At 73.1% G+C, this 27,831-nt stretch overlaps 4 protein-coding genes across 5 annotated transcripts; 2 read left to right on the top strand and 2 right to left on the bottom strand.

Annotated features, from left to right (window-relative positions):
- Positions 1–821: 821 nt before the first annotated feature.
- Positions 822–14,635, bottom strand: MAPK8IP2 (mitogen-activated protein kinase 8 interacting protein 2). Its single transcript, XM_042792623.1, has 12 exons — positions 14,496–14,635; positions 10,028–10,133; positions 9,149–9,394; positions 7,543–7,645; positions 4,994–7,423; positions 4,238–4,313; positions 3,963–4,135; positions 3,742–3,851; positions 3,549–3,668; positions 3,385–3,455; positions 3,082–3,180; positions 822–1,313 (listed from the first exon to the last, which is right to left on the bottom strand). The coding sequence occupies exons 1-12, from the start codon at positions 14,558–14,560 to the stop codon at positions 1,241–1,243; spliced, it is 3,672 nt and encodes a 1,223-aa protein (XP_042648557.1). The 5' UTR covers positions 14,561–14,635; the 3' UTR covers positions 822–1,240.
- A 2,005-nt stretch (positions 14,636–16,640) lies between these two features.
- LOC116964840 lies at positions 16,641–18,375 on the bottom strand. Its single transcript, XM_042792626.1, has 4 exons — positions 18,165–18,375; positions 17,249–17,350; positions 17,002–17,127; positions 16,641–16,933 (listed from the first exon to the last, which is right to left on the bottom strand). The coding sequence occupies exons 1-4, from the start codon at positions 18,351–18,353 to the stop codon at positions 16,673–16,675; spliced, it is 678 nt and encodes a 225-aa protein (XP_042648560.1). The 5' UTR covers positions 18,354–18,375; the 3' UTR covers positions 16,641–16,672.
- A 72-nt stretch (positions 18,376–18,447) lies between these two features.
- On the top strand, positions 18,448–22,118 carry CHKB (choline kinase beta). 2 transcript variants are annotated; one of them, XM_042792624.1, is made up of 11 exons: positions 18,448–18,615; positions 19,228–19,336; positions 19,572–19,685; positions 19,804–19,937; positions 20,115–20,219; positions 20,488–20,546; positions 20,699–20,786; positions 20,868–20,976; positions 21,072–21,178; positions 21,313–21,394; positions 21,521–22,113. In XM_042792624.1, the coding sequence occupies exons 1-11, from the start codon at positions 18,470–18,472 to the stop codon at positions 21,575–21,577; spliced, it is 1,110 nt and encodes a 369-aa protein (XP_042648558.1). In that variant the 5' UTR covers positions 18,448–18,469; the 3' UTR covers positions 21,578–22,113. The 2 variants fall into 2 exon arrangements, with proteins under 2 accessions (XP_042648558.1, XP_042648559.1); XM_042792625.1 differs by lacking the exons at positions 20,488–20,546; positions 20,699–20,786 and having other exon boundaries at positions 21,521–22,118.
- Positions 22,119–24,062: 1,944 nt separating this feature from the next.
- CPT1B (carnitine palmitoyltransferase 1B) lies at positions 24,063–27,763 on the top strand. Its single transcript, XM_042791885.1, has 5 exons — positions 24,063–24,135; positions 25,698–25,861; positions 25,939–26,078; positions 27,268–27,439; positions 27,659–27,763. Exons 2-5 carry the CDS (start codon positions 25,721–25,723, stop codon positions 27,761–27,763), a joined length of 558 nt encoding a protein of 185 aa, XP_042647819.1. The 5' UTR covers positions 24,063–24,135; positions 25,698–25,720.
- The last annotated feature ends 68 nt before the right edge of the window (positions 27,764–27,831 follow it).

Here is a 27,831-nt window from a genome sequence, read left to right as displayed (position 1 = left end):
ACCCCCCGAGCACCCCCAGCCCCGCGGTCACACCAAGCATATATTTTATTGAAAGACCAAGTGGATGACAAGGCGGTGGGGGGAGAACCTTGAACCAGGGTTTGTACAGGTGCCGTTTCCTCAGGACTCCTCTTGCTGTTCGAGTTACGAGATAAATATTGGTACATCGAGCGGAGTGGAGTTACAGTCACTAAAACTAGCGCTGGGCGGATCTACGGGGCCGGCAAGCAAAAGAAATCACCAGGCACAGCAGCGAGGAGCGGGGGGCGGCCGCCTGCCCCCTCCCACGCCCGGGCCCGACCCCGGCAGCCGCCCCGGCCGCGGGTTTTCCTCTCGCAGGGCAAATACATTCAGGCCGGGGAGGGGGGGGGCTCCGGCAGCATCACCCCCCCCCCCCGCCCCCCGGCCTGGGGGACCCCAAGCACCAGCCCTGAGCCCCACGGCCCCCCCAGGAAAGGAGGGGATGGCAGAGCGGTGGAGGGGGGGGGGGGGGGGGGGACAGGGGTTGGGGGGCACCGATGGAGGGGAGGGGGCTGGGGGGGGTGCAGCACTGGGGCGGTGGAGGGGACAGGGTCAAGGCAGTTGCACTGGGGTGCAGGACCCTTGGGGGGGGGCCGTAAGTTGGGGGGGGGTGGGGGCAGCTGGGAGGGTGGTGCTGCCGCGGTGCAGGGGGACAGCATGGACTTGGGGGCTTCATGGCTAGAGATGCTCACCCCAGCACCCCCCACATCCCCGTGCCCCCATCAGCCCCACAGAGCCTCCCCCCCGCCCCAATCCCCCCCCCCCCCCGGCCCCCAGCTGCCCTACACCCTCCACAAGTACTTCCCACCCCCCAATCCCCCAACCCCGTTCACCCCCCGGCCTCTCCATCCCCTGCAGCCGGGGGCACGGCGGGTCCCCGCTCCTGCAGCCCCCCGGGCTGGCCTTGCTCATGCAGGGGGGGCAGCTCCCTCCCCCGCCCCGGCCCCAAGGCTCGGCTGCGTCACCCCCACGGCCGGGGGCCCCAGGACACGGGGCCAGGGCGGTGCTGGGCGCACCCCCCATGCCCCCCCGGGGCTGAGGCTGCAGCCTGGCCCCCGGCCCCCCGAGAAGCGGTGAGGATGTGTGGGGAGCCCGTGGGGTGCGGGCTGGAGCGTGTGTGGGGGGGGCCAAGCCGGCTGGTTGTGGGGTCAGACAGAGTCTCTGGCCGTCTGTGGGGCTGGAGGGGGGTGCGGAAGCAGGGGACACGGTGACTGCCCCCTTACTCCAGGTAAATGTCCTCTGTGGGGCAGGCGTACTCCAGGTGCTCCTGGTAATATTCCTGAAACGCTCGTCTGCAAGGAACGGCACGACGGGGGGGGGCTCAGGGCCTGGACCCCAGCACTGCAACCCCCAGCACAGCCAGCCCCCCCTGCACCCAGCCCCCCAAACTGCAACCCATGGCACCCCCAGCCCCAGCACAGCCACCCCCCTGCACCCAGCCCCCCCAAACTGCAACCCCCTGCACTCCCAGCCTCAGCACAACCAGCCCCCCCTGCACCCAGCCCCCCCAAACTGCAACCCCCTGCACCCCCAGCCCCAGCACAGGCAGCCCCCCCTGCACCCAGCCCCCCCAAACTGCAACCCCCTGCACCCCCAGCCCCAGCACAGGCAGCCCCCCCTGCACCCAGCCCCCCAAACTGCAACCCATGGCACCCCCAGCCCCAGCACAGCCAGCCCCCCCTGCACCCAGCCCCCCCAAACTGCAACCCCCTGCACCCCCAGCCCCAGCACAGGCAGCCCCCCCTGCACCCAGCCCCCCCAAACTGCAACCCCCTGCACCCCCAGCCTCAGCACAACCAGCCCCCCCTGCACCCAGCCCCCCCAAACTGCAACCCATGGCACCCCCAGCCCCAGCACAGCCAGCCCCCCCTGCACCCAGCCCCCCCAAACTGCAACCCCCTGCACCCCCAGCCCCAGCACAGGCAGCCCCCCCTGCACCCAGCCCCCCCAAACTGCAACCCCCTGCACCCCCAGCCTCAGCACAACCAGCCCCCCCTGCACCCAGCCCCCCCAAACTGCAACCCCCTGCACCCCCAGCCTCAGCACAACCAGCCCCCCCTGCACCCAGCCCCCCCAAACTGCAACCCCCTGCACCCCCAGCCCCAGCACAGCCAGCCCCCCCTGCACCCAGCCCCCCCAAACTGCAACCCATGGCACCCCCAGCCCCAGCACAGGCAGCCCCCCCTGCACCCAGCCCCCCCAAACTGCAACCCCCTGCACCCCCAGCCCCAGCACAGGCAGCCCCCCCTGCACCCAGCCCCCCCAAACTGCAACCCCCTGCACCCCCAGCCTCAGCACAACCAGCCCCCCCTGCACCCAGCCCCCCCAAACTGCAACCCATGGCACCCCCAGCCCCAGCACAGCCAGCCCCCCCTGCACCCAGCCCCCCCAAACTGCAACCCCCTGCACCCCCAGCCTCAGCACAACCAGCCCCCCCTGCACCCAGCCCCCCCAAACTGCAACCCCCTGCACCCCCAGCCCCAGCACAGCCAGCCCCCCCTGCACCCAGCCCCCCCAAACTGCAACCCCCTGCACCCCCAGCCCCAGCACAGCCAGCCCCCCCTGCACCCAGCCCCCCCAAACTGCAACCCCCTGCACCCCCAGCCTCAGCACAACCAGCCCCCCCTGCACCCAGCCCCCCCAAACTGCAACCCATGGCACCCCCAGCCTCAGCACAACCAGCCCCCCCTGCACTCCAGCCCCCCCAAACTGCAACCCCCCTGCACCCCCAGCCTCAGCACAACCAGCCCCCCCCTGCACCCAGCCCCCCCAAACTGCAACCCCCTGCACCCCTAGCCCCAGCACAGCCACCCCCCTGCACTCCAGCCCCCCAGATCCAGCACAGCCAGCCCCCCCTGCACCCCCAAACTGTAAGCTCTAGCACCCCCACCCCCCCTGCACCCAGCCCCCTTGATCCATAACCCACAGCCCCCCAAAACTGAAATCCCCAGCGCAACCAGCCCCCCTACACCCAGCCCCCCCCGATCCACAACCCCCAGCAGAGCCAGCCCCCTGAAATGCAACCCCCGGCCCCCCCGGCCCCCCCCAGCCCCATCTTACCCGACGCACTCGGCGACGTGCCGCATGGATTCCTGTGAGACGAAGACGTGGCAGGCGAAGCGGCTCAGCACCGGGTGCTTGGTGATGAACCCGAAGTAGCTGCCGGGGGGGAGAGCGGGGTGAGGGGGGGGACACACACCCCCACCCCCACCCCCACCTCCTGCCCTGTGGGGGCTTTGCGGAGGGGACACCCCCCGGGGCCGGGGGACCGAGCAGGGGGGACCTGGCACAGCACCGGGTGGGGGGTCCCTCGGGGCTGGGAGCGCGGGGGGGGCTGTGGGAGAAGGAGGGGGGGGGTCTCACCAGCTATTCCGGGGGTGGCACCCGCAGAAGGAGATGTTCTTCATCTGGAAGAAGTGGCTGCACCGCTCGAACTGGAGGAGGAAAACCAGCCAAAGTGTGGGAGCCCGGCGGGGGGCAGGACAGGCGCCTGGACCCCCCCACGCCCCCCAGCCCGCGCCCCTCACCTCCTCGTCCCGGCTGTACTCGGTGACGGTCAGGATGAGCTTGATGCCCTGGAGCGTGATCTCCAGGTCGCAGCTGGCCGGCGGGCGAAGGTGCACCGTCAGCTTCCTGGTGGTGGCAATCTGGGGGGGGTCAGGGTGGTGAGGGCCCGGCCCGGGGGGAGGGGGCCACGCCGCCCCCCTCGCGCGGGCTCACCTTCTGCATGGCGGCGCAGAGGATGCCGTTGCCTTGGTGGTACGGCACCTCCACCGAGCCCAGGAACTGCACGTTGAACCGCTCCACCCAGCACGGGTTCCTCTTCAGGCCTGCGCGGGGAGAGGGGGGACGAGGAGACGGCGCCCCGAGCCCCCCCCCCTCCCCACGCCCCGAGCCCCCCCCCCCCCCCCCCCAGCCCCGGGGACCCCGCAGGCTCCTACCGATGGCATCCCTGGCCTGGCCGACGACCTCGTGGGCGTAGAAGGCGGGGAAGATGCCCCTCTCCCCCGTCCGCATGTTGTAGCCCCGGTACCAGTAGTCGTCCTCCTCCAGCTCCACCAGGATGGGGTCGTCCACGTCCAGCTCCAGCTCGTCCTCGTGGCGGGGGATGAACCTGGGGGGCACAGACGGACGGAGGACGCGGGCAGGGAGGGGCAGAACGGCGGGAGTGGGGGGTCCCGCGAGACCCCCGGCCGTGGCCGGGCTCGCTGCTCACCTGAAGACGGCCCGGTGGGTTTGCTCCCGCTCCTCCCCGTTCACCACGCAGGAGAACAGCCCGAAGGACTCTGTGCCTGCGGAGGAGGAGGAGGAGGAGGAGGAGGAGGCTGCTGTGGGGCTGGGGGGCTCCCCCCACCTTTGCCCACCCCAGGGGGCTGCGGGACCCTCGGGGCAAGGTGGGCAGATGGCCATCACCATTGGGCTCAGGCCCCTCCTTGGGGGGGTCCCATCTGAGCCCCTGCGCCCCCCACCCCGCAGCCTGGGGACCCCCACGGGGCGCTGGTGCGAAGGCGCGTTGGGGATTTGGGCTCCATCCCCATCTCCCGGGCCGTGCCGTGCCGTGCCACGCAGGGACAATGCCATGGCCGGGGGGGCTGAGGCAGGACGGTGGAGGGCAGCCGGGACACCGACAGCACGCAGAGTGGCGTGGCACGGCATGGCACGGCATGGCACATCGTGGTATGGCACATCATGGCATGGCACGGCGCATCATGGCATGGCATGGCACGGCACAGCCTATCATGGTATGGCACATCATGGCATGGCACGGCAAGGCACGGCGCATCATGGCATGGCACGGCACAGCCCATCATGGCACGGCACATCATGGCATGGCACGGCAAGGCACGGCGCATCATGGCAGGGCGCATCATGGCACGGTACATCATGGCAGGGCACATCATGGCATGACACGGCACGGCGCATCATGGCATGGCGCATCATGGCACGGCACGGCACAGCACGGGTCACTTACTGGAGGAGCGGGAGGTGCTGTTGACGAAGACGTTGAGGAACTTCTTGGAGAACTGGAGGTCGGCCTCAGGGGACGAGTCCTCAGAGGAGCTGTGGCCGTCGGGGGCCACCAGCCCGTCCCCGAAGGTCGCCTCGTCCTCCAGGTCGCAGCGGTCGCAGGCGCGGAGCAGGTCGCTGTCGTCGCTCAGCACCGAGGTGCAGCGCCGCAGGCTCACCAGCTCCAGCTGCGTGTGCTCGTCCACCACCAGCGTGTACTTCACCGAGTCGTAGGCCAGGGACTCGTCCAGCGCCCGCGGCTCCAGCGCCCCGGGGGCGGGCGGCAGCTCCCCCCCGAAGCTCCCCCGCCGCGGGTCCTCGGGGAACGGGGAGCCCTTCAGGTAGGGCGCCTCGTCCTCGTCCGTGGAGTAGGTCATGGTGAAGCCGCGGTTGGTCTTGGCGGTGGAGACGTCCAGGGCGGGCGAGCCAGCGTCGGGGCCCGGCCCCTGCGGCGCTAACCGGACATCGTCGATCATGTCGTCGGCCTCCAGGACGCCCGAGTCCAGGTCCCCGTCGGTGGCCCAGCGCTCCGGGCCGGTGGCCGGCAGCACCGTGGCGGCGCGGGGCTCCCCGGTGCCGGCAGCCTCGGTGCCGGGGGAGGCGCGGGGCGGCGCGGGGCGGCAGCCGAAGGTGGCCAGGACCTCGGAGGCACCCAGCCGGTCGAGGGTGACGGGGCGCCCCGGGAAGACGGGCGCGATGGTGTCGTTGGTGGGGTTGCTGAGGAAGAGGAAGGGGCCCGGCTCGTCGGCGGGCGGCTCCGGCGCCGGCTCCGGCCCGGCCCCCAGGGCCCGCTCGTCCTCGGCGCGCTGCAGGGAGCTGCGCAGCGTCTCCATGTCCACCAGCTCGATGGCGCGCTGGCAGCGGGGCAGGGCGGCCGGCTCCCCCGCGCCCACCGGGGAGTCCCGCGAGCCGGGGTCCCCGTCCAGCCCCTCGCTCAGGATCTCGGGCTCCAGGTCGGAGGCCGGGGAGATGGTGTCGCAGAGCGAGTGGGTCTGCTGGAAGCACTCGTCCGGGCACTTGATGGGGTAGGAGCCCTCCGAGATCATCTTGTTGACGAGGTTGCTGAGCAGCCAGGGCGAGTCTGAGTCCTCGCTCAGGTCAGGCTCCGACTCCGAGTCGGAGTCGTACTCGCTGTTGTCCTCCTCGTCCGCCTCGGGCATCAGCTTGGGCCCCACGGGCAGGTAGAAGGAGCGCCGGATGCTCTCCAGGCTGTGGTCCGGGTCGATCTTCAGGTCCAGGGGGCTGGAGGTGGAGACGTCTGTCTGGCCCACGGGCGCGGAGGAGTCGGCCGGGTTCAGGCTGTCGTAGTAGCCCTCCATCTTCAGCTCGGCCAGGCTCTCCCGCCTCACCACGCCGCGCTCCGGGAGCTCCCTCTCCAGGGTCTCCTCCTCCTCCTCCTTGCCCTTGTCCAGCAGCAGGGAGTCCTTGATGCCCATCAGGCCAGGGGCCTCCAGCTCCGTCTCCAGCTCGGCCTCCGAGGTGGGCGAGCTGGCCTCCTCGATGGAGTTGGTGAGGTGGGAGGACCTGCCGCTGCTGCTGTCGCTGCTCAGGTCCAGCTCCGTCTCCGAGATGGAGGAGATCATGTTGCTGACCAGGCGCCCGCCGGCGAAGGCCGCCTCGATCTCCCCCTCCACGTCCGAGTCGGAGCCCGGCGAGCTGAGGTCTTCGCCGTGCCGGCCGCCGGGCAGGAAGGGCTTGGCGGTCCTGCTGGTGAGGTCGGCCTCGATGCCGGGGTCCGAGGAGGGCGAGGTGGTCTCCGAGGAGCCCGAGGGGTGCCCGCGCACGCTGGCCGCCCGGCCGGCCTGGGGACCCTCCCCGTCGGAGCTGAGCGGCTCGGCGGGACGCACGTAGGCACCCGCCAACCGGGCGCCCTGCCCGTCGCGCCGCTCGGCGACGGCACCGGCCGCCGGCTGCTCCCGGGGCCGCGGGGAGCCGGGCCGCTTGCGGGGGGCCGCGGGGGACCCCGGGCTGCCGGCCCCCGGGCTGCCCCCTTCGCCGGGCGCCGGGCTCTCCCGGCCGCCGGCCGCTTCGTGCTTTGGCGGGGCGCGGTGGCCATCGGTGGCCGGGGGCGGCGAGCCCACCCCGGGGCCGGCGGGGGGGCCGGGGGGAGCCGCAGGCCCTGTTGGAGAGAGAGACGGTTTAGGGGGCGGCTGGCGGAGGCGCGGCGGGGAGTGCGGTGCTCGGAGCGCAGAGGAGATGATATTCATGTTATAATCTTCCCCGGCTCTCGGGGACGATGGGTTACCATGTGCCAGGGACTCGTGGCTGTTGCCTTGCGAGTCAAAGGGGGAGGGCTGCAGCGAGGCGGGGGCCTGCCCGGCCCCCCCGGGGCTCGGCCCCTTCGGGCTCTCCAGGCAGGGTCCGTCTTGGATGCAGGCGTGGGGAGACGAGTGTCCTGCGGGGGAAGGCAGAGCCCCCGCGTCAGCCCGAAAATCCTGCCAGGCTTTAGCCGAAGCCGGACGGCTGCGGGACCCCCGGCCGGGCCTCGCGGCCCCATCCTCATCCCACACTCACCAGCGTGTGAGGAAGAGGAGGAGGAGGAGGAGTGGAGAAGGGCGTCCTGCCAGGTGGTGCGGTGAACGGGCGGTGGGAAGCTGCCGTTGTTGTTCAGGGAGTCCTGGGGGAAGAGCAGAGCCAGGGCGGGTGGGCGGGCGAGCCCCGGGGATGGGACGTGGGGCGGACGAGCCCGAGGGACGGGGCCCGGCCGCGTCTGGGGACCCGGCGGGGGCTGCGCAGGGGCAGCAAACACAGCGGGGCCAGCCCGGGGACGCCCCTCGGCACGGCGCGGGGGTCCCGCCGGCTCAGCAGCGCCCGGGCCACGTGCCCAGGGGCTCATCCGGATTAGGGCCGCCACGTCCCCAGCTCCCCTGCCCAGCCGGACGCACGCCAGAGCGGGACCGAGGGACGGCACGCTGCCCGGCCCCGGGGGGGGACACGCCAGCACCGGCGCTGAGCCCCCAGCTGCGCCCCGTCTCCCCGAGAGCGGAGCCCGACCCCGGCGAGAGGGACCCCGCTGCCTCCCCGGCAAACCACCAGCCCCACGGCGCGGCCACGGCTGCGGGTTATTCCCGGCGGGAAGCGCGGGCAGCGATAATCCCGCCGAGCGGGGCCGGCACCGTGTGCTGCGGGGCACGCTCCGGCATCGCACGGGCTGTGCCGCGGCTGCGGGGATGGGTGCTGAGCGGGGTCAGGGTGGGTGCTGGCACCCAAGGACCAGGGTCTCGCCTCCCCCCGGGCCCGTGCGAACGTGCCGGAGCAGGGATTACCGGGGTTTGTCCCCTGGGCGCAGGGATGGGCCCGGATGGGACAGTGGCCCAGGGCGGTCGGTGCGATCCGGCTGTGCCGGCGCATCCCGCCGGGGCTGGCAGGCCCTGTGGCTTTGTCACCCTCCTGCGCCAGCCCGGCCGGGACCCCCATCCCCGCCTCGAGAGCCCCCCCCCCCCCCCAGCCCCAGCTGCGTGCGATGCCCTCCTGGGAGGGGGGGGCCGAGAATCCCGAAAGCCCCCCCGGCACCATGGCAACGCAGCCGGATGCCGGCGGCGCCGCACGCGGCTTCCCACACACTGCGGTGCCGCGGCAGCTCGGGGCCGGCACCGCACACGCGTGTGCGCGGGGACACGGGCACGCTCCTGCAGCTCCGCGCCAGCAGGGACACCCCCAAACCCCGGGGGAGCCCCCCGAGCCCCGCTCCGGGGATGGACAAGGAGGGACACGGCGTGCACGAGCACCGGTGCACGGGGACCCGTGCACATGCGCGTGACGCACCGGGACGCCCGCCTGTGGCCAGACAGCCACCGCCCCTCGCAGCCCCCTGACACACAGAGACACCCCAGACATGGGGATGGGGCCCCCCAGACCTCCCCCCCCCGGCCAGGTCCTGGCGGGGAGCGTGCAGGGCCCCCCCTGAGCACGGCACAGACGCACCCCCAGCGTCTCCCACCACGGCAGAACTGGACCCAGTGTCATCCTTGTCCTTCTCTGCCCAGGGGCTCTTCCCACGCTGCACCCCACAGACCCCTCGCTTCTCCTCCTCCTCCTCCACCAGCCCTGGGGGGGCAGAGACCCTGGAGGAGACGGGGGGGGGGGGGGGAAGACCCCTCCTGGCTGCCCCCACCCTCACCTGGGTGCCCGGGGCCGTCAGGTTGAGGGTGGTGGGTCGGTGCTTCTGTGTCTCCTCCAAGGCGGGTGAGGGGATGGGTGAGGCCGAAGGCGACGGTGGAGCTTCCAGCTCGTTGCCCTCCTCCTCCTCTTCCTCCTCCTCCTCCTCCTCCTCCTCGTTGTCGTCGATCATCTCGAACTCCTGGAAGTCGTCCTGGAAGGTGCAGACGGGGTGCGGCTGCTCGCCGCGCTCCAGCACCAGGCAGTCCTGGGGATGCGGCACCGGGTTAGCGGCCACGGCCCCGGCCCCGCTCACCGGCACGGCACGGCGCTCACCGGCACGGCATGGCGCTCACCGGCACGGCACGACGCTCACCGGCACGGCGCTCACCGGCACGGCGCTCACCGGCACGGCGCTCACCGGCACGGCACGGCGCTCACCGGCACGGCGCGGCGCTCACCGGCACGGCGCTCACCGGCACGGCTCTGCCAGCACCGAGCTGCCAGCGCCTCCACTCCAGCCCCAACGGGATGGGGGGTCTCCAAGAGGAAAATGCTGGGGGACCCCCCAGCTCTGCCAGTCCCAGCCCCAACCCCCAGTGCCCCATCCCACCCGTGTGCCCGCCTGGCCCCTGCCCGCTTCCCCCGCACCAGTCCCCCCAGTGCCGGGCGGAGCTGGGGCTGAGCCACCCGTGCTCCCCACGGCCACCCCATGGGGCTCAGCCAGAGGTGGTGGGGCACCCCGGGGGTCCCAGCAGCGCACCCCGGCACCCTCCGTGCTGGGAGGGGCTTTGCCTTGGTGATGTCCCCGGCCCCATCCCCGCCAAAGCTCTGCACAGCTGCCGTGTCCCGGGGGGGGGGGGGGGGGGGGTGGGGGGCTCGGCCCCCCCCTCAGCTGCACCTTCTCATAGTGGTCCGAGTCGTAGTTCAGCCCGATGCCGCAGTCGTCCGTGATCTCCGACAGGTCCTCGTCATCGAACTCCTCCAGGCTGATGTCCTGGGGGGGCCTGGGGAGAGGGCCCGGGGGCGACACGGTGACAAACCTCAGGGAAACACCCCCCCACTCCCCCCACGGCGCCGCGAGAGCCGGGCGGCACGGCCGGCACGTGCCACAGCATCGCCGGGCACCGCGGGACCCGGGAGCGAGGGCAATGGGGGGGGGGGGGGGGGGGGTCTGCCGGATTGGCCGCCGGCCTCACGCCGTGCCGAGGCCCCCGCCGTGCCGGGCAGCACCTCTCCCCAGCCCCCCGCCCCACAAAATCCCGGGAGCCAAAGCCAAAGCCCGTGCCGGAGCCCAGGACGCTGCCCGGGGTGAGGGCAGGCAGAAACCCAGGCGAGCCGTTCCCATCAGGAACGGGGGTGTCATGGAAACCAGCGGTTTCTGCAGGGAGAGGGGGGGGAAAAAAAAAAAAAAAAAAAAAAAAAAGGAAAAAAGACGACAACTCTTGGCAGGATTTGGTGTCGGAAAACGGAAACCCAACGTTTCTGGCGGCTCTGGGAGGTGGGAGGTGCAGCAGCACCCCGGCACTGGCAGGGACCCTCTGCCCACCCCCACGGGGGTCCGGGGACACCCAGGGCCCAGCAGCACCCAGCACGGGCTCCCTCCAGCGGGGAGGGGTCTGGGGTCTCGTGGGGGCTCGGCTGGCAGCAGCAGCAGACCCCCACGCAGTGTGTGTGGGGGGGGTGTCACAGCCCCCACAGCCACAGCTGCCTCCCCCCCCCCCTGCTTTTACCCCGAGCTCCCCTCTTCCAGCCCCCCGCCCCAGCACGGGGGCCGGGCGCCTGCTCCCGTTTCCCAAAGAGAAAGATTTCCCCTAATCCCATAATTCCCAGAAGTAGGCCAGCGAGACCGCGTCAAATATTGGTGGATTTGTGGCAAAAGCATCCAGAGGAGGCGGTGGGACCGCGGCCGCAGCCTGCAGCGGGGCACGGGGCTGGGCCGGACCCCGGCCAGGGCTGGGGGGGCCCCGGGGGTGTCGGGGGGGGCAGAGCCCTGGGGGTGTCCCCAGCCCCTGGGGACATGGGGGGCTGCTCTCCTGCAGGCAGCAGGTTGGGGGGCAGAACCCCCCCTGCTACCAGAGTGGCTGCTGGGACCCGCTGTGCTCCCTGGGGGCGAGCGGGGGCTTTGGGGGTCCCTCGGCCAGCTGGGAGGGCAGGGGCAGCGCGGCCATGGGTCCTGCTGGGATGGAGAACGGCGGGGGTCCTGCGCCCCCAGCCCCTCCTCACCCTGGGGGAGGGACCCCCTCCACCAGCCCTCGTCCCGGCTGAGGGGACAGGCACACGGGTGGCACGGCACGGGCCCTTGCCCCACACCGGGCTCCGGCTTCCCCATGGGGGGACCGTCCCCCCCCCCTTCAGCGGGGAGCGACCGCCGCGACAAGCCACGGCTGAAATTTCTAGGTCACGGCACTGCCGAGCTGGGGTGGGCACGGCGGGATGGGGCCACCAGCGAGAGCCAGCCCGGCCCCACAGCTGCCCCCGAGGGGACCCTTGGGGCCCCCCGGGATGTGGCCCCACAGCAGAGGCAGCACCGTGGCTGGGGGTGTAGGGGTGCACCGGGGAGCACCCCAGTGAGGGTGTGGGGCTGAAGCAGCGGTTCGGGGAGGGGGGGAGCTCACCCCAGCCCCACACACCGGGAGGGCAGGAGGCAGCGGGACCCCCCCCACCACAGGGCGTGCGGGGACCCCCCACCCCGGGCCGGCCTCGAGAGGGGAGCGGGGCAGCACCGGGAGAGGACCCCAAAGCGGGGGGGGGACCCAACCTCACCCACCCCGGGGGTGCAGGGAGCGGGACACACCCCGGGAGCTGCCGGGGATGGGGAGTGACGGCCGAGCGGGCCACGGTGAGATTGAATTTCCTCCGTGTTTTCAGAGCAGCTCCCAGGACGGGTCGCCCTGGCCGCGGCTCCTCCGCCAGCAGCCTCTGTCCCCGGGGACGGGGACGGCAGAAGCGTCCCCACCGCCCGCTCCCAGGGCAGGGAAGGGGCCGCAGGGACGCCAGTGCTGACCCTCAGGGACCCTGCTCAGCAGGGGGGGGGGGGGGGGGTGTCCCCAAAAACACCTGCCACCAGCACCCGGGAGTCCCACGGCAAGAGCCGTCCCGCGGGAGCCCCGCAGCCTTCCCACACCGATCCCTCCCCGCCGCGTCGCCTTGACCGGCTTCTCCTTCCTCCCCCCCCAGCCCCCCCGAGCCCCGGGCTGGGCACGACCTCCCCAGGGACCCCCTTGGAAAGGGCACAATCCGGATTTGGCCCGCGCTGGGTCCGGCTGGACCGGTGCTGGCGGCAGCCGGGGCCTCGCCATCCCTCCCCGGGCTGGTGCAGCACCGGTGCCCCAGCGGGGACTGGGGGGGGGTCACGGTCACGGCTCCAGCCCTCCGGTACCCGCAAAGGGGCTTCGTCAGTGACCCGGTGCTCCCGTGGGCGACGGGGGGTCCACGGCTTTGGGGTCGAGGGGGGGGGGGGGGGGGGCACACATGGCCTGGCTGCTGTCACCCCCCTTGCAGGGCGCAAGGGCAGAGGGAGACAGGGAGCAGCGGCGAGGTCAGTCCCAGGGGGATTGAACTCCCCGGGGGGAGACGAGGGGGTCTGGGGGGGTGTGGGGGGACCTGCTGTGACCCCACCAGGCAGGGAGAGGGGGCTGCTGGGGAGCACCGCGAGGGGCACCCACCCGAGACCCCCAGAAAATTTGCTGGGGCGGGCCCAGATCCCCAGGGAGAGGGAGGAAGGGGCCGAGCAGCCACAGCGGGGGCCATGTGCTCCCCCCACCCCGCACCACCAAAAGCTGGGAACCCCCCCGGGGTCCTGCTGGGCCGCGTGGACGGGGAAGGGGGTGCCCGCGGAATGGGGTACCCATGGGAGGGACACCCCGGGGATGGGGGTGCCCCGTGGAATGGACACCCTGGGGATGGGGGTGCCCACGGAAGGGGGACACCCCGGGGATGGGGGTGCCCACGGAAGGGGGGGACACCCCGGGGATGGGGGTGCCCCATGGAAGGGGACACCCCGGGGATGGGGGTGCCCACGGAAGGGGGTGCCCATGGAAGGGACACCCTGGGGATGGGGGTACCCGTGGAAGGGGGACACCCCGGGGATGGGGGTACCTGTGGAATGGGGTGCCCATGGAAGGGACACCGCGGGGATGGGGGTGCCCGTGGAAGGGGGACCCCGGGGATGGGGGTGCCCACGGAAGGGGGTGCTCACTGAGAGGACACCCCCGGGGATGGGGACAGCCACAAGCCCTGCCCAGCCCAGGCCAGAGCCAACCGCGGGCACATCCCTCATCCCCACTGCACCCCAGTTCCCTCCGCACCCCCCCCGGGTGCCCCCCACCCCGCCGCCACCTCCCACCCTTCCCCATCACCCCACGCCCAGCCAGCCCCCCCCCGCTCCTGGCCAGCCCCGCGGCCCCGCACCCCAAACCTGAGCGGGGTCCTGCCAAGGTCAGGTGAGGGGTGGGGAAGGGGGGGGGGGGGGGGGCGAGGCCCGCTCCCCAATCTACCGGGGACCCTCCCGGGGGGGGCCTGGCGGGCAGCCCTGCACCTCCAGCCCCCCCGGGGGACCTGCGGTAAGGTGACCCGCCACGGGTGGCACCGGGCCCTGGCGCGGGGGGGGGGGGGGGGGGTCGGGGTGGGGGGGCCGGGGGTGGGGGTCACACACGGCTTTCCCCCACGTTTGACCTCGGGAGCACCGAGCAGCACCCGCCGAGCCCCCAACCCACCGGCTCCGGGCTTTGCCACCCCGGGCCGAGCGACCCCTTCGCTCTTGGTTTGGGGGGGGGGGGGGGGGGGAACACGGACAGGTGGGCCCGATCCTGGCGCCAGCCCCCGGCCCCCCCGGCCCTGCGGCGCCTCGGGAGAGACAAAGAGGCGGCGGCGGCGGCTCCCCCCGCCGCGGCGGGATGCGGCGGCACCGGGCACCGCCGAGCCGGGGGGGCCCGGAGCCCGGGGAGGGGGGGGGGGGGGGGCAGCCCTGACCCTCCTTGAATGCGGGTGGAGGGGCAGAGGAGGGGACCCCCCCCCCCCCTTCTCTCCGAGCCCCGGGGCGGGGTTGGGGGTGGGGGATGCGGTCGGCGACTGCTGCGTCGTTAATCCCGGGCCTGCGCGGCCCCGGCATCCCAAGGTGAAGGGGCTGGGGGGGGGGGGGCCGCCATGCCGCCCCCCCCCCATCCAGGCCGTGCCCCAGCCCCCCCCCCAGGACCCCCCAGCGCTGCCAAGGGCGGTGCAGCGGGAAGGGCAGCCCCCGCACCGCAGTGCCCCCCCCCCCCCTTCTTCTTCTCCTTCCCCCAGAGCCGCGGGCATCCTGCGTGTGTGTGTGTGTGTCCCCCCCCTCCCCAAACCCCCCCCCCCGTCCCCCCCCGGGCCGGGCTCACCTGCAGCCGGGCGGGGAGAGCGAGTGGAAGGTGGAGAGCGAGAACATCTCGGCGCGATCCGCCATCTTCTCCCGGCCGGGGCTGCGGCGCCGGACTGCGGAGCTGCGCGGGGAGCGCGGCCGGGCGGGGCCGGGGGCGGGGCCGGGGGCGGGGCCGGGGGCGGGGCCTGGGGGGGTGGAGGGGGGCGCGGGGCTGGAGCAGAGCGGGGGGGGGGGGTGTGGGGAGGGGGTGTGGGGGGGGGGGGCTGCACAGAGGCGCGGGGGCTGGCTAAAGGGGGGGGGGGGGGGAACACACACACACACACACACACAGAGGGACTGGGCGGGATATGGGGGCACTCTGAGAGGGAGGGGCGGACCCGCACGGGGAGGGGGGGGCTCTGTGGGGGACGCTGTGTATAGGGGAGGTGCGGGGGGGGCTGTACAGGAGGGGGGCAGGGGGGATTTGGGGGGGGGGGGGGCGGTAAGGAGCCGTATAGGGGGGCGGGGCGCGCGGCGGGAGCTGTCCGCTCCCCGGTGCTGAACGGGCCGGGGCTGTCCGGGCCCCGGTGCTGAACGGGGGGGGCTGATTTGGGGTAGACAGAAATGGGGGGGGGGAGATACAATGGGGGTCCAGGAGGAGCGGGGGTCAGCGCTTTGGGGAGCGGGGTGCAGTGTGGGGGGGGTCCGGGAGGAGTTGGGGGGGGCGGGGAGGTGCAAGGTGGGGCTCAGGAGGGTTTTGGGGGTTTGTGCGTGGAGGGGATGGGGTGAAATGGGGGGGGAGCGGGAGGGAGCGAGGGGGGGGTCTAGAAGCCGCAAGGGGTGTGGGGGGGGTGTCCTTGCAGGAGGATACAGGGCGGGGCGAGGGGGCAGAGAGGAGAATTTGGACCCATGGGGGGGGCTGGAAAGTGGTGGTGGGGGGGTCACAGAGAGAGTGGGACACGGAGGTGGGGGAAATCCACGTGTGGGGGTGGCACAGGAGGCTGTAGGGGACAGAGGGTCCCACAGGTCAGTGTGTTTGGGGGGGCCATGCAGTGGGTGACAGGATTGGGGGGGGGGGGAGCAGGAGCTACTGGGGGCACCGGAGGCGGGGGGGGGGCAGTCAGAGGCAGCAAGGGGCCATGGGGACCCCGGGGGTCGTGGGGGAATCTGTGCACTGGGGAACAAACTGCATCGGGTGGGGGGTGTCCAAAGGCGGGGGGGGTGGTTGTGCCCCAGCCCCTCTCCACAGCTCTTTGGCCTTTGCAGGGCCGTGCCCCCCCCCGCCCAGTGTGGCTGCCCCCTGCGCACCCCCCACACTGCCCCAGGGGCCGGGGGGTCCCTCAGTACCCCCCCCAACACACACCCCAAACCCTGCAGATCTGCACGGAGCAGTTCAGTGCTGAGCCTGGGGCTGGAATTGGGGGGGGGGTGGTGTCCTGCAGCTCCTCCTGACCCCCCCCATGCCCCAGCTTCGTGCCATCACAGAGCAGGGGACAGCCAGCCAGGTGACCCCCGCCCTTGGAGACCCCCGCCCTGCCCCTCAGCCCACCCCAGGGAGTCCTCCGGGGTGTGGAGGTGGAGATGGAGCCCCCCCCGGCAGAGCAGACCCGCTCGGGACACCCCAGGAAACGCAGCAGCACCCCATTATTGGGGGAGGGGGGGCACACAGACTCCCAGGTTTTCACCGGCCGCTCCCCCCGGGCCTTTCCTCTCCCTTGGCGGGGGGCTCTGGCCGGGGGGGGACCCCACTCCCCACCTCGGGGAGGGCAGAGGAGCAGTGCGGGCGGCAGCCCCAGCCCCACGGGTGAGCCCTGCCCAGGGCTCGCCCCCCCCCAGCCCCCTCAGCCCTGCCCAGCCTCCCCCCTCGGGCAGGATCAGCAGATGGCACACACACACAGCTGCTTCCAGCCCCCCCACCCCAGACCCATCTGCTGCCACAGCAGCCCCGAGCCCCCCCCTCTGCTCGCGGCACCGCTGGGGAGGGGGAGGATGAGGAGGTAATCCCGGCTCAGGGCTGAGCGCTGCTGCCCAGCCCAGCCCTCTCCCTCCCCTCGCAGCCAAGCTGGCCCCTCCCCAGGACCCCACATCCCGCGGGGGGGAGACCCGGGGCTGGGGCCCCCCCTCCCTGCTGCAGCAGGGCGGCAGGGGGCCCTGACCTCGGCACCGAGACCCCAGCGCCCACCGGTCCCAGGCGGAGACGCCGTCCGTCCCCAGATTTTATTGTGCGGCAAAGGGCAGGGGACAGCAGCCGTCTGGCGGCGGGGTGGCCCCGTCCCCACTGCTCCCAGTGCTGTCACCACCCGGGCAGTGGGCAGGGGTCCCCAGCCTCGGCGTGGGGCTGCCGGCGAGCCCCTTGGCCAGGAGAAGGTCGAGGTAAGCCCCGGAGATCAGGTCCCCCTCCTCGACCCCCAGCTGCCCCATCAGCTGGCGGGCCACGCGCTCGCCGTCCCCCGCCGTCTGCTCCGCCGTCAGCACCACCTGTGGGCAGGGGGAGGGTGAACCCCCGGGGGCACCCCGGCCACCCCCCCACACACCACCCCACTCACCTCCAGCTCCAGGAAGTCTCCCAGCCCTTCCACGCGGTCCAGGTGCACCCGGGTCTGTCCCACGAGGTAGAGGAGACGCTCCTTCCTCACCACGCCCAGCACGCCCAGCGCCTGCGCCAGCACCGCCTGCGCACCGGGAGAGGAGCTGCTGCCCGCGGCCGGGCTGGGGGGGCCGGGGGGGGGCCAGCAGCCAGCATCCCCAGGCACACTGTCCCGGAGTGGGGACCCCCCCCCCCCACGCGCTCACCTCCAGGCCGTCGGGGTCATCCGTGGGGGTGACGCTGAAGCAGGAGAGCTTGGGGCCGGCGGTGTCGGGGCGCTCATAGAAGATCAGCTCCCCCCGCCCGTCCTGGGAAGGCGGTGAGGTCAGGGTCAGGGTCAGGGTCAGGCAGGGTCAGGGTCAGCATCAGGGTCAGGGTCAGGCAGGGGCAGGATCTCAGGGTCAGGGAGGTGAGGCAGGGTCAGGGTCAGGGCCAGGGTCAGGCAGGCTCAGGGTCAGGATGGCGAGGCAGGGTCAGGGCCAGGGTCATTATCAGGGTCAGGGTCGGGATCTCAGGGTCAGGGAGGTGAAGCAGGGTCAGGGTCAGGGTCAGGGTCAGGCAGGCTCAGGGTCAGGATGGCGAGGCAGGGTCAGGGCCAGGGTCATTATCAGGGTCAGGGTCGGGATCTCAGGGTCAGGGAGGTGAAGCAGGGTCAGGGTCAGGGTCAGGAAGGTGAAGCAGGGGCAGGGTCAGGGCCAGGGTCAGGGTCATTATCAGGGTCAGGGTCGGGATCTCAGGGTCAGGGAGGTGAAGCAGGGTCAGGGTTAGGGATGCAAGGTCAGGTAGGGTCAGGATCAAAGTCAGGGAGGCAAGGCAGGGGCAGGGGCAGGATCAGGTAGGCTCAGGATCAGGGAGGTGAGGCAGGGTCAGGGTCAGGGCCAGGGTCAGGGTCAGGCAGGGTCAGGGTCAGGGTCAGGGTCAGGCAGGGTCAGGGTCAGGATCTCAGAGTCAGGGAGCCGAGGCAGGGTCAGGGTCAGGGTCCGGGAGGCTCAGGGTCGGGGTCAGGTAGGGTCGGGATCTCAGGGTCACGGCCAGGGCCAGGCCGGGCCCACAGGCTGCCCGGGGACCCCCCACCCGCGGCCTGACCCCCACTTCCCGCCCCGCCCCGGGCCCCCCACTCACCGGGCTGCGGCGCAGCTTGAGGCGGCCCCGCGGGACGCGGAAGAAGGTGTCGGCCTGGACCAGGACCCGCCCGTGACCGTGACCGTGACCGTGACCGTGACCGTGACCGTGACCACCGCCCCCTCCCAGGCGCGCGGCCGCCGCCGCTCGCGCCCGCAGGCGCGCCTTCACCTCCACGTTCCGCCGCATCCCCGCCGCCCCACCCCATTGGCCCGCGCCCCGAGACGTCATCGCCGGGCGCGCTCCCCCATTGGGCAGCCGGGAGCGCCGCGCCGCGCCCCGCCCCTCCGCGACGCGGCGAGACCATGGCGGCGGCGGCGGCGGGGGGGGGCAGCGGGGCCGGGGCTGTGCCCGCCGCCACCCGCCTGCAGGCCTACGCCTGGTGCCGGGAGTTCCTCGCCGGCTCCTGGAAGCTCATTGGGCCCGAGGAGTTCGGCATCGGGCCCGTCAGGTGCGAGCCGCCCGCCCGAGGGGGGGTCACCGGCCCTGGACGTCCTTCCGCCCCCCCCCCCCCCTCCCCGCGGTGTCCCCGTCCTTCCGCCCCCCCCCCCCGCGGTGTCCCCGTCCTTCCGCCCCCCCCCCCCCACCCGCGGTGTCCCCGTCCTTTCGCCCCCCCCCCCGGTGTCCCCGTCCTTCGGCCCCCCCCCCCCCCCCCGTGTCCCTGCCCCCCCCAAGTGCCACTCTCCCCCCTCAACCGGTTCTCCCTTTGCCCCCCCCGGGGGCCCCCTCCTCCCCCCACCTCCCCTGTTGGGTTCCCCAGTCTCTCCCCAACTCCTGTTCCCCGCCCCCCCATGCCCCTGTTGTCCCCCCAACTGGTGCCCCAGTCGTTCCCCCCCCCCCCCCCGGTGCCCCCCACTTGCCCTTCCCCCAAACCAGTGCCCATCTCTCCCATCGTGTGTCCCCCCCCCCCCCCAGTGCCCCACTCCTACTGCTGCTCCCCCCGCCCCACTGCCACTGGCGCCCTCCCAGTCGTGTCCCCACCCGGGTACCCCAGTCCCCCCCCCCGCGGTGTGACACATCCCCCCCCCCCCCGCCTTGACACCCCCCCCCCCCATGCCCGCAGCGGGGGGCTCAGCAACCTGCTGTTCAAGTGCGCGCTGCCGGAGCACATCCTCAGCGTGGGGGACGAGCCCCGGCAAGTGCTGCTGCGCGTCTATGGGGCCATCCTGCAGGTGAGCGTGGGCCAGCGACCCCCCCCCGGGACCAGCGACCCCCCCCCCGGAACCAGCAGCCCCCCCTGACCAGCATCCCCCCCCGACCAGTGGCCCCTGGACGGCTGCTGGGCTCCGCCAGCATCTTCCTCCCGGCCCAGCCCTGGCTGCTGCCCCAGGGGGCTGGGGGGGGGGGTGTGCTGGGAGGGGGCCGGGGGTGTTTGGGGAGGGGGGGTCTCACCTCCTCTGTCCACAGGGCGTGGACTCGCTGGTGCTGGAGAGCGTGATGTTCGCCATCCTGGCCGAGCGGGCGCTGGGGCCGCGGCTCTACGGGGTCTTCCCCCAGGGCCGACTGGAGCAGTACATTCCGGTACGGGACGGGCTCTGCCCCTCGCCCCAGCCCTTGGCGGGGGGCTCCTCACCCCCCGGGAGGGTCACCCCACGGCTCCCACCATTGCTCTGTCTGTGTGTGTGTGTGTGTCCTCCAGAGCCGGCGCCTGCGCACCGAGGACCTGCGGGACCCCGACATCTCCAAGGAGATCGCGGTGAAGATGTCGCGGTTCCACGGGATGGTGATGCCCTTCAACAAGGAGCCCAAGTGGCTGTTTGGGACCATGGAGGGGTGAGGGCAGCCCCCCGCCTGGCCCCTCCAATCCCCCCCAGAATCCGGCGGGGTTGCTGGCCGGGTGCTGGTGGGCGCAGAGCCGTGCCTCAGCCGCCACAGAAGGGCGGGGGGGGGGGGGCAGGATTTTGGGGGGGGGTTCCCGTCCCGCTGCAGTGCTCTCTCCCGCCCTCCAAGGTACCTGAAGCAGATTGCGGAGCTCACCTTCCCTGAGGAAGAGCAGCTGAAGAAGTTCAACCACCTCCAGGCTTACAACCTGCAGGAAGAGATGAAGAGCCTGAGGTGAGGCTGGCCTGCTCCGGCACCAGCCCCCCCCCCCCCCCGCCAAGAACCAGGGGGGGACAGGGCATTCTGCTTCTCCAGAAAGCAGATTTTTCTATCCTGTGCCCCACACAGGCTCCCGGTGGGGGGGGTCCCGGGGGTTCCTCACACTCCAGATCCCAGCTCTGCCCGTAGTTCCATCCGCCCGCATGTAGTGGGGGGGGGTGGGGGGGGCTGGCAGGTCTGCCCCCCCCCCCTCTGGCTGAGGCCTCTCTCCCCTGAGCTGCAGGGAGCTGCTGGAGTCCACCCCCTCGCCGGTGGTCTTCTGCCACAACGACGTCCAGGAGGGTGAGCGCAGCGGGGGGGCAGCTGCTTCCCCTCGCCGAGGCTTGGTCCCGCAGCCGGTCTCTGTCCCGGGGGTCTGAGCTGCTCCCCCCCCCCCCACCGGCTCCGGCAGAGCTGCCGGGCCCCCCCCCGAGCCAGCTCCCATCTCTGCGCAGGGAACATCTTGCTGCTGGCGGGGCACGAGGCTTCTTCCTCTGACAAGCTCATGCTCATCGACTTCGAGTACAGCAGCTACAACTACCGGTGGGGCTGGGGGGCTGGGGCGGGGGGGGGGGGTCCGCTCACTGGGGGCCAGGGCTCCGCTTACCCCTCCCCTTTCCCCAGGGGCTTCGACATCGGGAACCACTTCTGCGAGTGGGTTTACAACTACACCCACGACTCCTGGCCCTTCTTCAAGGCTTCCCCGGAGAACTACCCCAGCCGGCAGCAGCAGGTAGAGCAGCGGGGGTGGGGGGGGTGTGGGGGGCTGCTCCCAGCGAGGGGTGGGGGGGTGGCAGCGTCCCAGCCCGCTCTGTCCCCCTCCCCCAGCTGCATTTCATCCGACACTACCTCTCGGAGGACTCGGGGCGACGCGGGGACACCACGCACGAGGAGCAAGCCCGCATCGAGGAGGAGATGCTCACGGAGATCAACCGGTGAGGGGCTGCGGGGGCTGTCCTGGGGGCACGTCCCCAAAACGCTCCTCGTCCCCAAAACCCTCCTTGTCCCTCTCCCTGACCCCGGGGGGGGTGTTGGGGCTCGGGGGGGGCTGACGGCTGCTCTCCATCAGGTTCGCTTTGGCCTCTCACTTCTTCTGGGGGCTGTGGTCCATTCTGCAGGCGAAGATCTCCACCATCCAGTTCGGGTACCTGGTGAGCACCACCCCGGGGGGGCCCTGGGGACCCCTCGCACATCACCCCCTCTCTGACAGGGGGGCTGGGGGTGTTGGGGTGGGAGGGTGACACAGGCAGTCCCTGACTCCCTCTTTGCCCCCCCAGGACTATGCCCAGAGCCGCTTCGAGGCCTATTTCCAGCACAAGGCGCAGTGCTCCTGAGAGGAGCGCCCCCCCCGCCCTGCCCGTGCCCCCCCGTTGATGCCACAGCCTCCCCCCCAGCAGCACCCGTGCTCCAAGGGGGGCTTCCCCCCAACCTGGGCTCCCCCGACGCTGCTGTAACAGTTTTGGAGGGGGGGCTGGTGTCCGTCCGTGCTCCCCAGGTCGTGGCTGGTGGGACCCCCCCTGTCCCAGCCAGCAGTGGGGGGGCTGATGCAGCCTGGATCAGGGGGGGTCACAGGGTGGCTCGGCTGTCCTGGCTGCCCCTCGCAGGGTCCTGCCTGCGGGGAGGGGTCCCGGGGTGCTGCTGGGGGGCAGAGGGGTGCGGGGGGACCTATGCTGGCATCTCCTTCCCCCCCACACACCCCTCCCCAGAGCTCTGGGGCCAGGGCAGGACCCCCAAGCTGGTCCCCCTCTCCCTCACTGCTCGGCCAGTCTGGGGCTGGGGGCTGCTCCTTCCCCCCCCCGCCCCCCCCCCCCCCCCCCCCCCCCCCCCCCCCCCCCCCCCGACAGCAGAATGTAAACCTCAGACCAATAAAGGCGGCGGTGGTGCACGGTGCCTGTTTGCTCTCTCCAGGGCCACCCCGTCCTCCCCCCCTCGCCCAGGGCCCACCCTTGGGGTGCCACGGGCCATCCTGGACTCTCACAGCGAGTGGGGGGGCTGCCCCCCAGCCCCATGTGCCACCCAAACCCCTCTCCCCTGAGCCAGCAGGCAGCGCTGCTGGGGGGGGGTCGGGGGGGGAGCCGCAGCTTGCGGCTTCCTGGGGCTGGGCTGGAGCGGAGGGTGGGGGGCACAGGCTGCCAGGGGAGCCCGGGGCTGTGCCCCCCCCCACACCACTTTTTGCCCTGGCGGTATGTTCTCAGCACCCACCCTGCGCCCTGAGGTGGGTGCTGCCCCCCCAGGGGGGTCTCGCCCTGTCCCAGGCCCTCAATCTCTCTGTGTGTTTCTGGGGGATGGTTGATGCTGTCCTGACCCCCCCACAGCCCCCCCCAGGGTGCTGGGGGGCTCAGCTCCCCTCCCGGGGGGGAGCCCTGGGACTGGGTGCAGCAGGGGGCGGGGCGGGGGGGGGAGGCCCCCGAGGTGGGGCAGTGTGGGGGGCTCGTGGCTTCACTCGCCCGTTGGCCACCTTCCCCTGTGCCCCCCGGCCAGGAGCTGCCCCCCAGCCTGCAGGGGAGGGGGAGTTGCAGGGGTGGGGGGTGCCAGGGCCCCGTGCTCCCCCCCGGCGCTCGCCCAGCTCCTCTTTCACCCACATACCGGCTATTTATAGCCCCGTGGCCAGCAGGCAGCTCTGCCCGGCCCAGGACCCTCTCCTGGAGCTGGGGGGGTCACAGCCCCCAGTACGCTGGAGTCCCCTCCAGGCCGCTCTGGAGCGAGCGGGGCAGGGGCAGGCCGGGGCCTCCCTGCGGGGTGGCAGGATCGGGCCCCGTGGCCCCACAGGACTGGGGTGCAGCCCCCCCCAGCCGAGCCAGGGTGTGGGGACCTGCCCGGGGCCGCCGGTGTCCCCTGGGGGATACGGTCACTCCCCGGGGTGCTGGGCCCTTCCCGGGATTGGGGTCCCCCCCCAGGGTGGGGGTCCCTCTCAGGGATGGGGGTCCCTCCCCAGGGTGCGGGTCCCTTTCCCGGGATTGGGGTCCCTCTCAGGGATGGGGGTCCCTTTCCCAGGGTGCAGGTCCCCTTCCCAGGGGTGTGGGTCCCTTTCCTGGGATTGGGGTCCCTCCCCAGGATGCGGGTCCCTCCCGGGGGTGCGGGTCCCTTTCCCGGGATCGGGGTCCCTCCCCGGGGATGTGGGTCCCTCTCAGGGATGGGGGTCCCTCCCTGGGGTGCGGGTCCCTCCCAGGGGTGCGGGTCCCTTCCCGGGATTGGGGTCCCTCCCTGGGGTGCGGGTCCCTTTCCCAGGGTGCGGGTCCCTCCCGGGGGTGCAGGTCCCTTTCCCGGGGTGCGGGTCCCTCCCCGGGATGTGGGTCCCTTTCCCGGGATGTGGGTCCCTTTCCCGGGGTGCAGGTCCCTCCCCGGGATGTGGGTCTCTTTCCCGGGGTGCGGGTCCCTCCCCGGGGTGCGGGTCCCTCCCGGGGTGCGGGTCCCTTTCCCGGGATTGGGGTCCCTCCCGGGGTGCGGGTCCCTTTCCCGGGGTGCAGATCCCTTTCCCGGGGTGCGGGTCCCTCCCCGGGGTGCGGGTCCCCTTCCCGGGGTGCGGGTCCTTCCCCGGGGTGCGGGTCCCTTTCCCGGGGTGCGGGTCCCCTCCCCAGGATGTGGGTCCCTTTCCCGGGGTGCGGGTCCCTTTCCCGGGGGTGCAGGTCCCTCCCCGGGATGTGGGTCCCTTTCCCGGGGTGCGGGTCCCTTTCCCGGGGTGCGGGTCCCTCCCCGGGGTGCGGGTCCCCTTCCCGGGGTGCGGGTCCCTCCCGGGGGCGGTGCGGGGGAGGGGCGGCGGCCGGCGCTGCCATTACGGGCCAGGGAGCGCGTCCCGCCCGCCGCCGGTGTCCGGTTACCGGCGCGGGGCCGCCGCGGGCGCAGGGAACCGCCGTCCCCGGGGCTGCCGCCCGCCGTCCGCGCCCCCGAGCAGGTAACGGGCACCCGGCCGGCCGGGGGGGGACACCCGCGCGTGGGGGGAGCCCCGCGGGGGCGGGAGCCGCGGGGGGCTGGCCCCCCCACAGCCCCCCCGGGGGCGGGTCCCACCCGTGTCCGGGGGCGGGGGGGGGGGGGGGGAGCGCCCCCCACAGCCCCCCCGCCCCACGGCCCCCCGCGCTGCTGTGGGTCCCCCCTGCGCCGGCCCGGACCGCGGAGGGGGTCTCCGTGGGGCGGGCGGCGGTCCCGCGGGGGGGTGCGGAGCTGCGCGGCCCCGGTGACCTTGTGGTGCTCGCTGCGGGGCGGGGGGGGGCCCGGCCCCACGGGGGCCTTGTCCCACCCGCGGACATGGGCCCTGCGGGGTCCCCGGGAGCCTGCGGTGACACTGCTGGGCTGTAGTGGGCCGGGCCGGGCTGTGCAGTGCCGGGCCGGGCCGTACTGGGCTGTGCAGTGCACCGGTTGGTGACTGGCACCGGTGCCGGGCCATGCTGTGCCAGGCCGTGCCGTGCAGTGCAGTGCAGTGCAGTGCTGTGCAGTGCAGTGCTGTGCAGTGCAGGTGCTGTGCAGTGCAGCACCACGCCATGCTGTGCCATGCCATGCCGTGCAGCGCCACGGAGTGCAGTGCCAGGCCATGCAGTGCCATGCAGCGCAGTGCCAGGCCATGCAGTGCCGTGCCGGGCAGTGCCACGCAGTGCAGGATGATGGCCCGCAGCGGGATGCAGTGCAGCCCGCAGCCAGGCAGTGCCACGCACTGCGGTGCCCGTCAGCGCCGGGTGATGCGGTTTATTGCAGTGTGGTGTGATGCACTCCAGTGCGGTGCAGTGTGACCATGCAGTGCAGTGCAGTGCAGTGTGACCGTGCAGCGCAGCGCGGTGCAGTGTGACCATGCAGTGCAGTGCAGTGCAGTGCAGTGTGACCGTGCAGCGCAGCGCGGTGCGGTGTGACTTGCTCCCTGCCGAGCTGCTGCCGTCCCCCTCCGCCCGAGGACGCCGCGGGAGGGGGCACCCCGGGGGCTCCCCCACCCCGGGGGCTCCAGCAGCACCCGTGGGGGCCGGACCCCACGGGGGCTTTGCCAGCACCCCCGCAGCGGGGTCCCTCCGCGCCCCACAGCTGCGGCTGCCTGCCGGCGCGGGGGGCCGGGCGCTGCCCCGTCCCGTCCCCCGTCCCCCCCCCCCGAGGGTTTCGCCGCGGGCAGGGTCCAGGCAGCCGCCCACGCGCGGGGGCGGTGCCCACGCCGCCGTCCCCCCTCGCCGCCGGCGCTGACCCTTCCCTCAGTGGGCTCCCATCCAGCGCCGCGTGACCGTGCCGCGGCACCGGGCTGGCAGGCTCCCGCGGGACGCGGCCGTGCTGGCACCGCTCCCCGTGCACCGCGCCAGGCACAGCCCCCCCCCACCCCACACCCCCCCCCCCACCCCTCCCGGGGACCCCCCAGCTCCGCTCCCCGAGCCGCAGCGCTGCGGCTGAGCCAGGGGACCCCCCCCCCCCTCCGCCCCGGGGGCAGCGTGTGCTGGGGGGTGGCCGTCCCGGCGCTCAGCACCCCCTTGCCCCCCGCCCCCCCAGGTGCCGGCTGACCCCCCCCCAGGATGGCGGAGGCTCACCAGGCCGTGGCCTTCCAGTTCACCGTCACCCCCGAGGGTTTGGACTTCCACCTCAGCCGCGAGGCCATCCGGCAGCTCTACCTCGCCGGCATCTCCTCCTGGAAGAAGCGCCTGGTCCGCGCTAAGGTGGGCTCGGCTGGGGGGCAGCCGGGCGGTCGGACCCCCCTGTGTCCCCCCCCCTGACCCCCTCCCTGTGCCCACAGAACAGCTTCCTGACCGGCGTCTACCCGGCCTCCCCCTCCAGCTGGATGGTGGTCGTGATGGCCACCGCCGGCTCCTTCTACTGCCAGGTGGACCCCTCCCTGGGGATGATCGCCCGCATCCGCCACTGCCTGCCCGAGAGGTGAGGGGGTCTCGGCCCCACTGGGGACCACCCCCCCCACGTCCCAGTTGGTGGGCACGGCCCCACTGGGGACCACCCCCCCACATCCCAGTCGATGGGCACAGCCCCCCTGGGGACCACCCCCCCACATCCCAGTCGATGGGCACGGCCCCACTGGGGACCACCCCCCCACATCCCAGTCGATGGACACGGCCCCACTGGGGACCACCCCCCCACATCCCAGTCGGTGGGCACGGCCCCACTGGGGACCACCCCCCCACATCCCAACCCACGGACATGGCCCCACTGGGGACCACCCCCCCACATCCCAGTCGGTGGGCACGGCCCCACTGGGGACCACCCCCCCACATCCCAACCCACGGACATGGCCCCAGTGGGGACCGCCCCCTACGTCTCAACCCACAGACACGGCCCCACTGGGAACCACCCGCCACATCCCAGTCGATGGGCACGGCCCCACTGGGGACCACCCCCCCCACATTCCAACCCATGGACACAGCCCCACTGGGGACCACCCGCCACGTCCCAGTCGATGGGCACGGCCCCACTGGGGACCACCCCCCCACATCCCAACCCACGGACATGGCCCCACTGGGGACCGCCCACCACGTCCCAGTCGATGGGCGCAGCCTCGTGGGGACCGCCCCCCCACATCCCAGTCGATGGGCACGGCCCCACTGGGGACCACCCCCCCACATCCCAGTCAGTGGGCACGGCCCCACTGGGGACCACCCCCCCCACATCCCAACCCACGGACATGGCCCCACTGGGGACCGCCCACCACATCCCAGTCAATGGGCGCAGCCTCGTGGGGACCGCCCCCCCACATCCCAGCCCACAGACACGTCCCTGGGGACACTACCCGCCACGTCCCAGCCCACGGGCACAGTCCCACCCGCCGTGCCTCGTGGTGGGGACCACCCCAAACATCCCCCCCACCTCCCTGGGCACGGCCCCATCTCCCAGGGGCACCCGCCCCGCGTGCCCCCCACCCCCCAGCACGACCAGGGGGGTCCCACCCCACGCATCCCCACGCCACAGGCACAGCCCCCCCGCTCAGCGACGTCTCCGCAGGGGGGGGGGGGTGTCCCACTGCCTGTCCCCCCAACCCCACGGACGTGAGGCCCTGGCACCGGGACATCCCCCAGGGCGCCGTGTCCCCCCCCCTCACCCCGCCTGCCCCCCGCAGCCACCTCCTGACCCACGAGAGCCGGACGATGGTGAGCGCCGCGCTCTTCTCCACCGGCGTCTGGCTCTCCGCCGTGCTGCTGTTCCGGCAGGCGCTGAAGCTGCTCCTCTCCTACCACGGGTGGATGTTCGAGCCCCACGGCCAGATGAGCCGCAGCACCAGGATCTGGGTGGTGAGGGGAGCCGCCGGCGGGTGCAGGCCCAGGGGGGGGCCGCGGGACGAGCTGAGCCCCTTTCAGTGGGTGCCGGGGACAGGCAGCGAGGCTGGGGGCTGCCCCGGGGTGGGCAGGGGAGGGCAGGACGCCCGGTGCCGGCGGCAGGAGCTGGGTGTGGGTGTGTGGTGTGTGTGGGGGGGGTCTGCTGGGTCCCTCCAGCCCTCCCCGTGCCCGCAGGCGCTGATGAAGGTGCTGTCCGTCCGCAAGCCGCTGCTCTACAGCTTCCAGACCTCTCTGCCCAAGCTGCCCGTGCCCCCCGTGGAGGCCACCATCACCCGGTGAGGGGCTGGGGGGGGGGGGGGGGGACACGGTCCCGTCCCCGCCGCGGTGGGACGGGGATTGAGGGGTGG

Source organism: Tyto alba, unplaced genomic scaffold (assembly GCF_018691265.1).
Source record: "Tyto alba isolate M040663 unplaced genomic scaffold, T.alba_DEE_v4.0 Super-Scaffold_2, whole genome shotgun sequence".
Lineage (NCBI taxonomy): Eukaryota > Metazoa > Chordata > Aves > Strigiformes > Tytonidae > Tyto > Tyto alba.
The sequence above is the reverse complement of the archived record's forward strand: the minus strand, read 5'-3'. Positions and strand labels throughout refer to the sequence as shown.

What these genes read in the sequence shown, in the direction of transcription:
- MAPK8IP2 (XM_042792623.1), bottom strand. Translation starts at nt 14,560, where the DNA reads ATGGCGGATCGCGCCGAGATGTTCTCGCTCTCCACCTTCCACTCGCTC. An exon ending in CAGCACCTCCCGCTCCTCCA is followed by an intron (nt 4,314 to 4,993) that starts GTAAGTGACCCG and finishes CCTCCTCCGCAG; the next exon opens with GCACAGAGTCCTTCGGGCTG. An exon ending in ACCCACCGGGCCGTCTTCAG is followed by an intron (nt 4,136 to 4,237) that starts GTGAGCAGCGAG and finishes TGTGCCCCCCAG; the next exon opens with GTTCATCCCCCGCCACGAGG.
- LOC116964840 (XM_042792626.1), bottom strand. Translation starts at nt 18,353, where the DNA reads ATGCGGCGGAACGTGGAGGTGAAGGCGCGCCTGCGGGCGCGAGCGGCG. An exon ending in TCAAGCTGCGCCGCAGCCCG is followed by an intron (nt 17,351 to 18,164) that starts GTGAGTGGGGGG and finishes CCGCCTTCCCAG; the next exon opens with GACGGGCGGGGGGAGCTGAT. An exon ending in GAGACTTCCTGGAGCTGGAG is followed by an intron (nt 16,934 to 17,001) that starts GTGAGTGGGGTG and finishes CCCTGCCCACAG; the next exon opens with GTGGTGCTGACGGCGGAGCA.
- CHKB (XM_042792624.1), top strand. Translation starts at nt 18,470, where the DNA reads ATGGCGGCGGCGGCGGCGGGGGGGGGCAGCGGGGCCGGGGCTGTGCCC. An exon ending in TCTATGGGGCCATCCTGCAG is followed by an intron (nt 19,337 to 19,571) that starts GTGAGCGTGGGC and finishes CTCTGTCCACAG; the next exon opens with GGCGTGGACTCGCTGGTGCT. An exon ending in CCATCCAGTTCGGGTACCTG is followed by an intron (nt 21,395 to 21,520) that starts GTGAGCACCACC and finishes TTGCCCCCCCAG; the next exon opens with GACTATGCCCAGAGCCGCTT.
- CPT1B (XM_042791885.1), top strand. Translation starts at nt 25,721, where the DNA reads ATGGCGGAGGCTCACCAGGCCGTGGCCTTCCAGTTCACCGTCACCCCC. An exon ending in CGCCACTGCCTGCCCGAGAG is followed by an intron (nt 26,079 to 27,267) that starts GTGAGGGGGTCT and finishes TGCCCCCCGCAG; the next exon opens with CCACCTCCTGACCCACGAGA. An exon ending in GCAGCACCAGGATCTGGGTG is followed by an intron (nt 27,440 to 27,658) that starts GTGAGGGGAGCC and finishes CCGTGCCCGCAG; the next exon opens with GCGCTGATGAAGGTGCTGTC.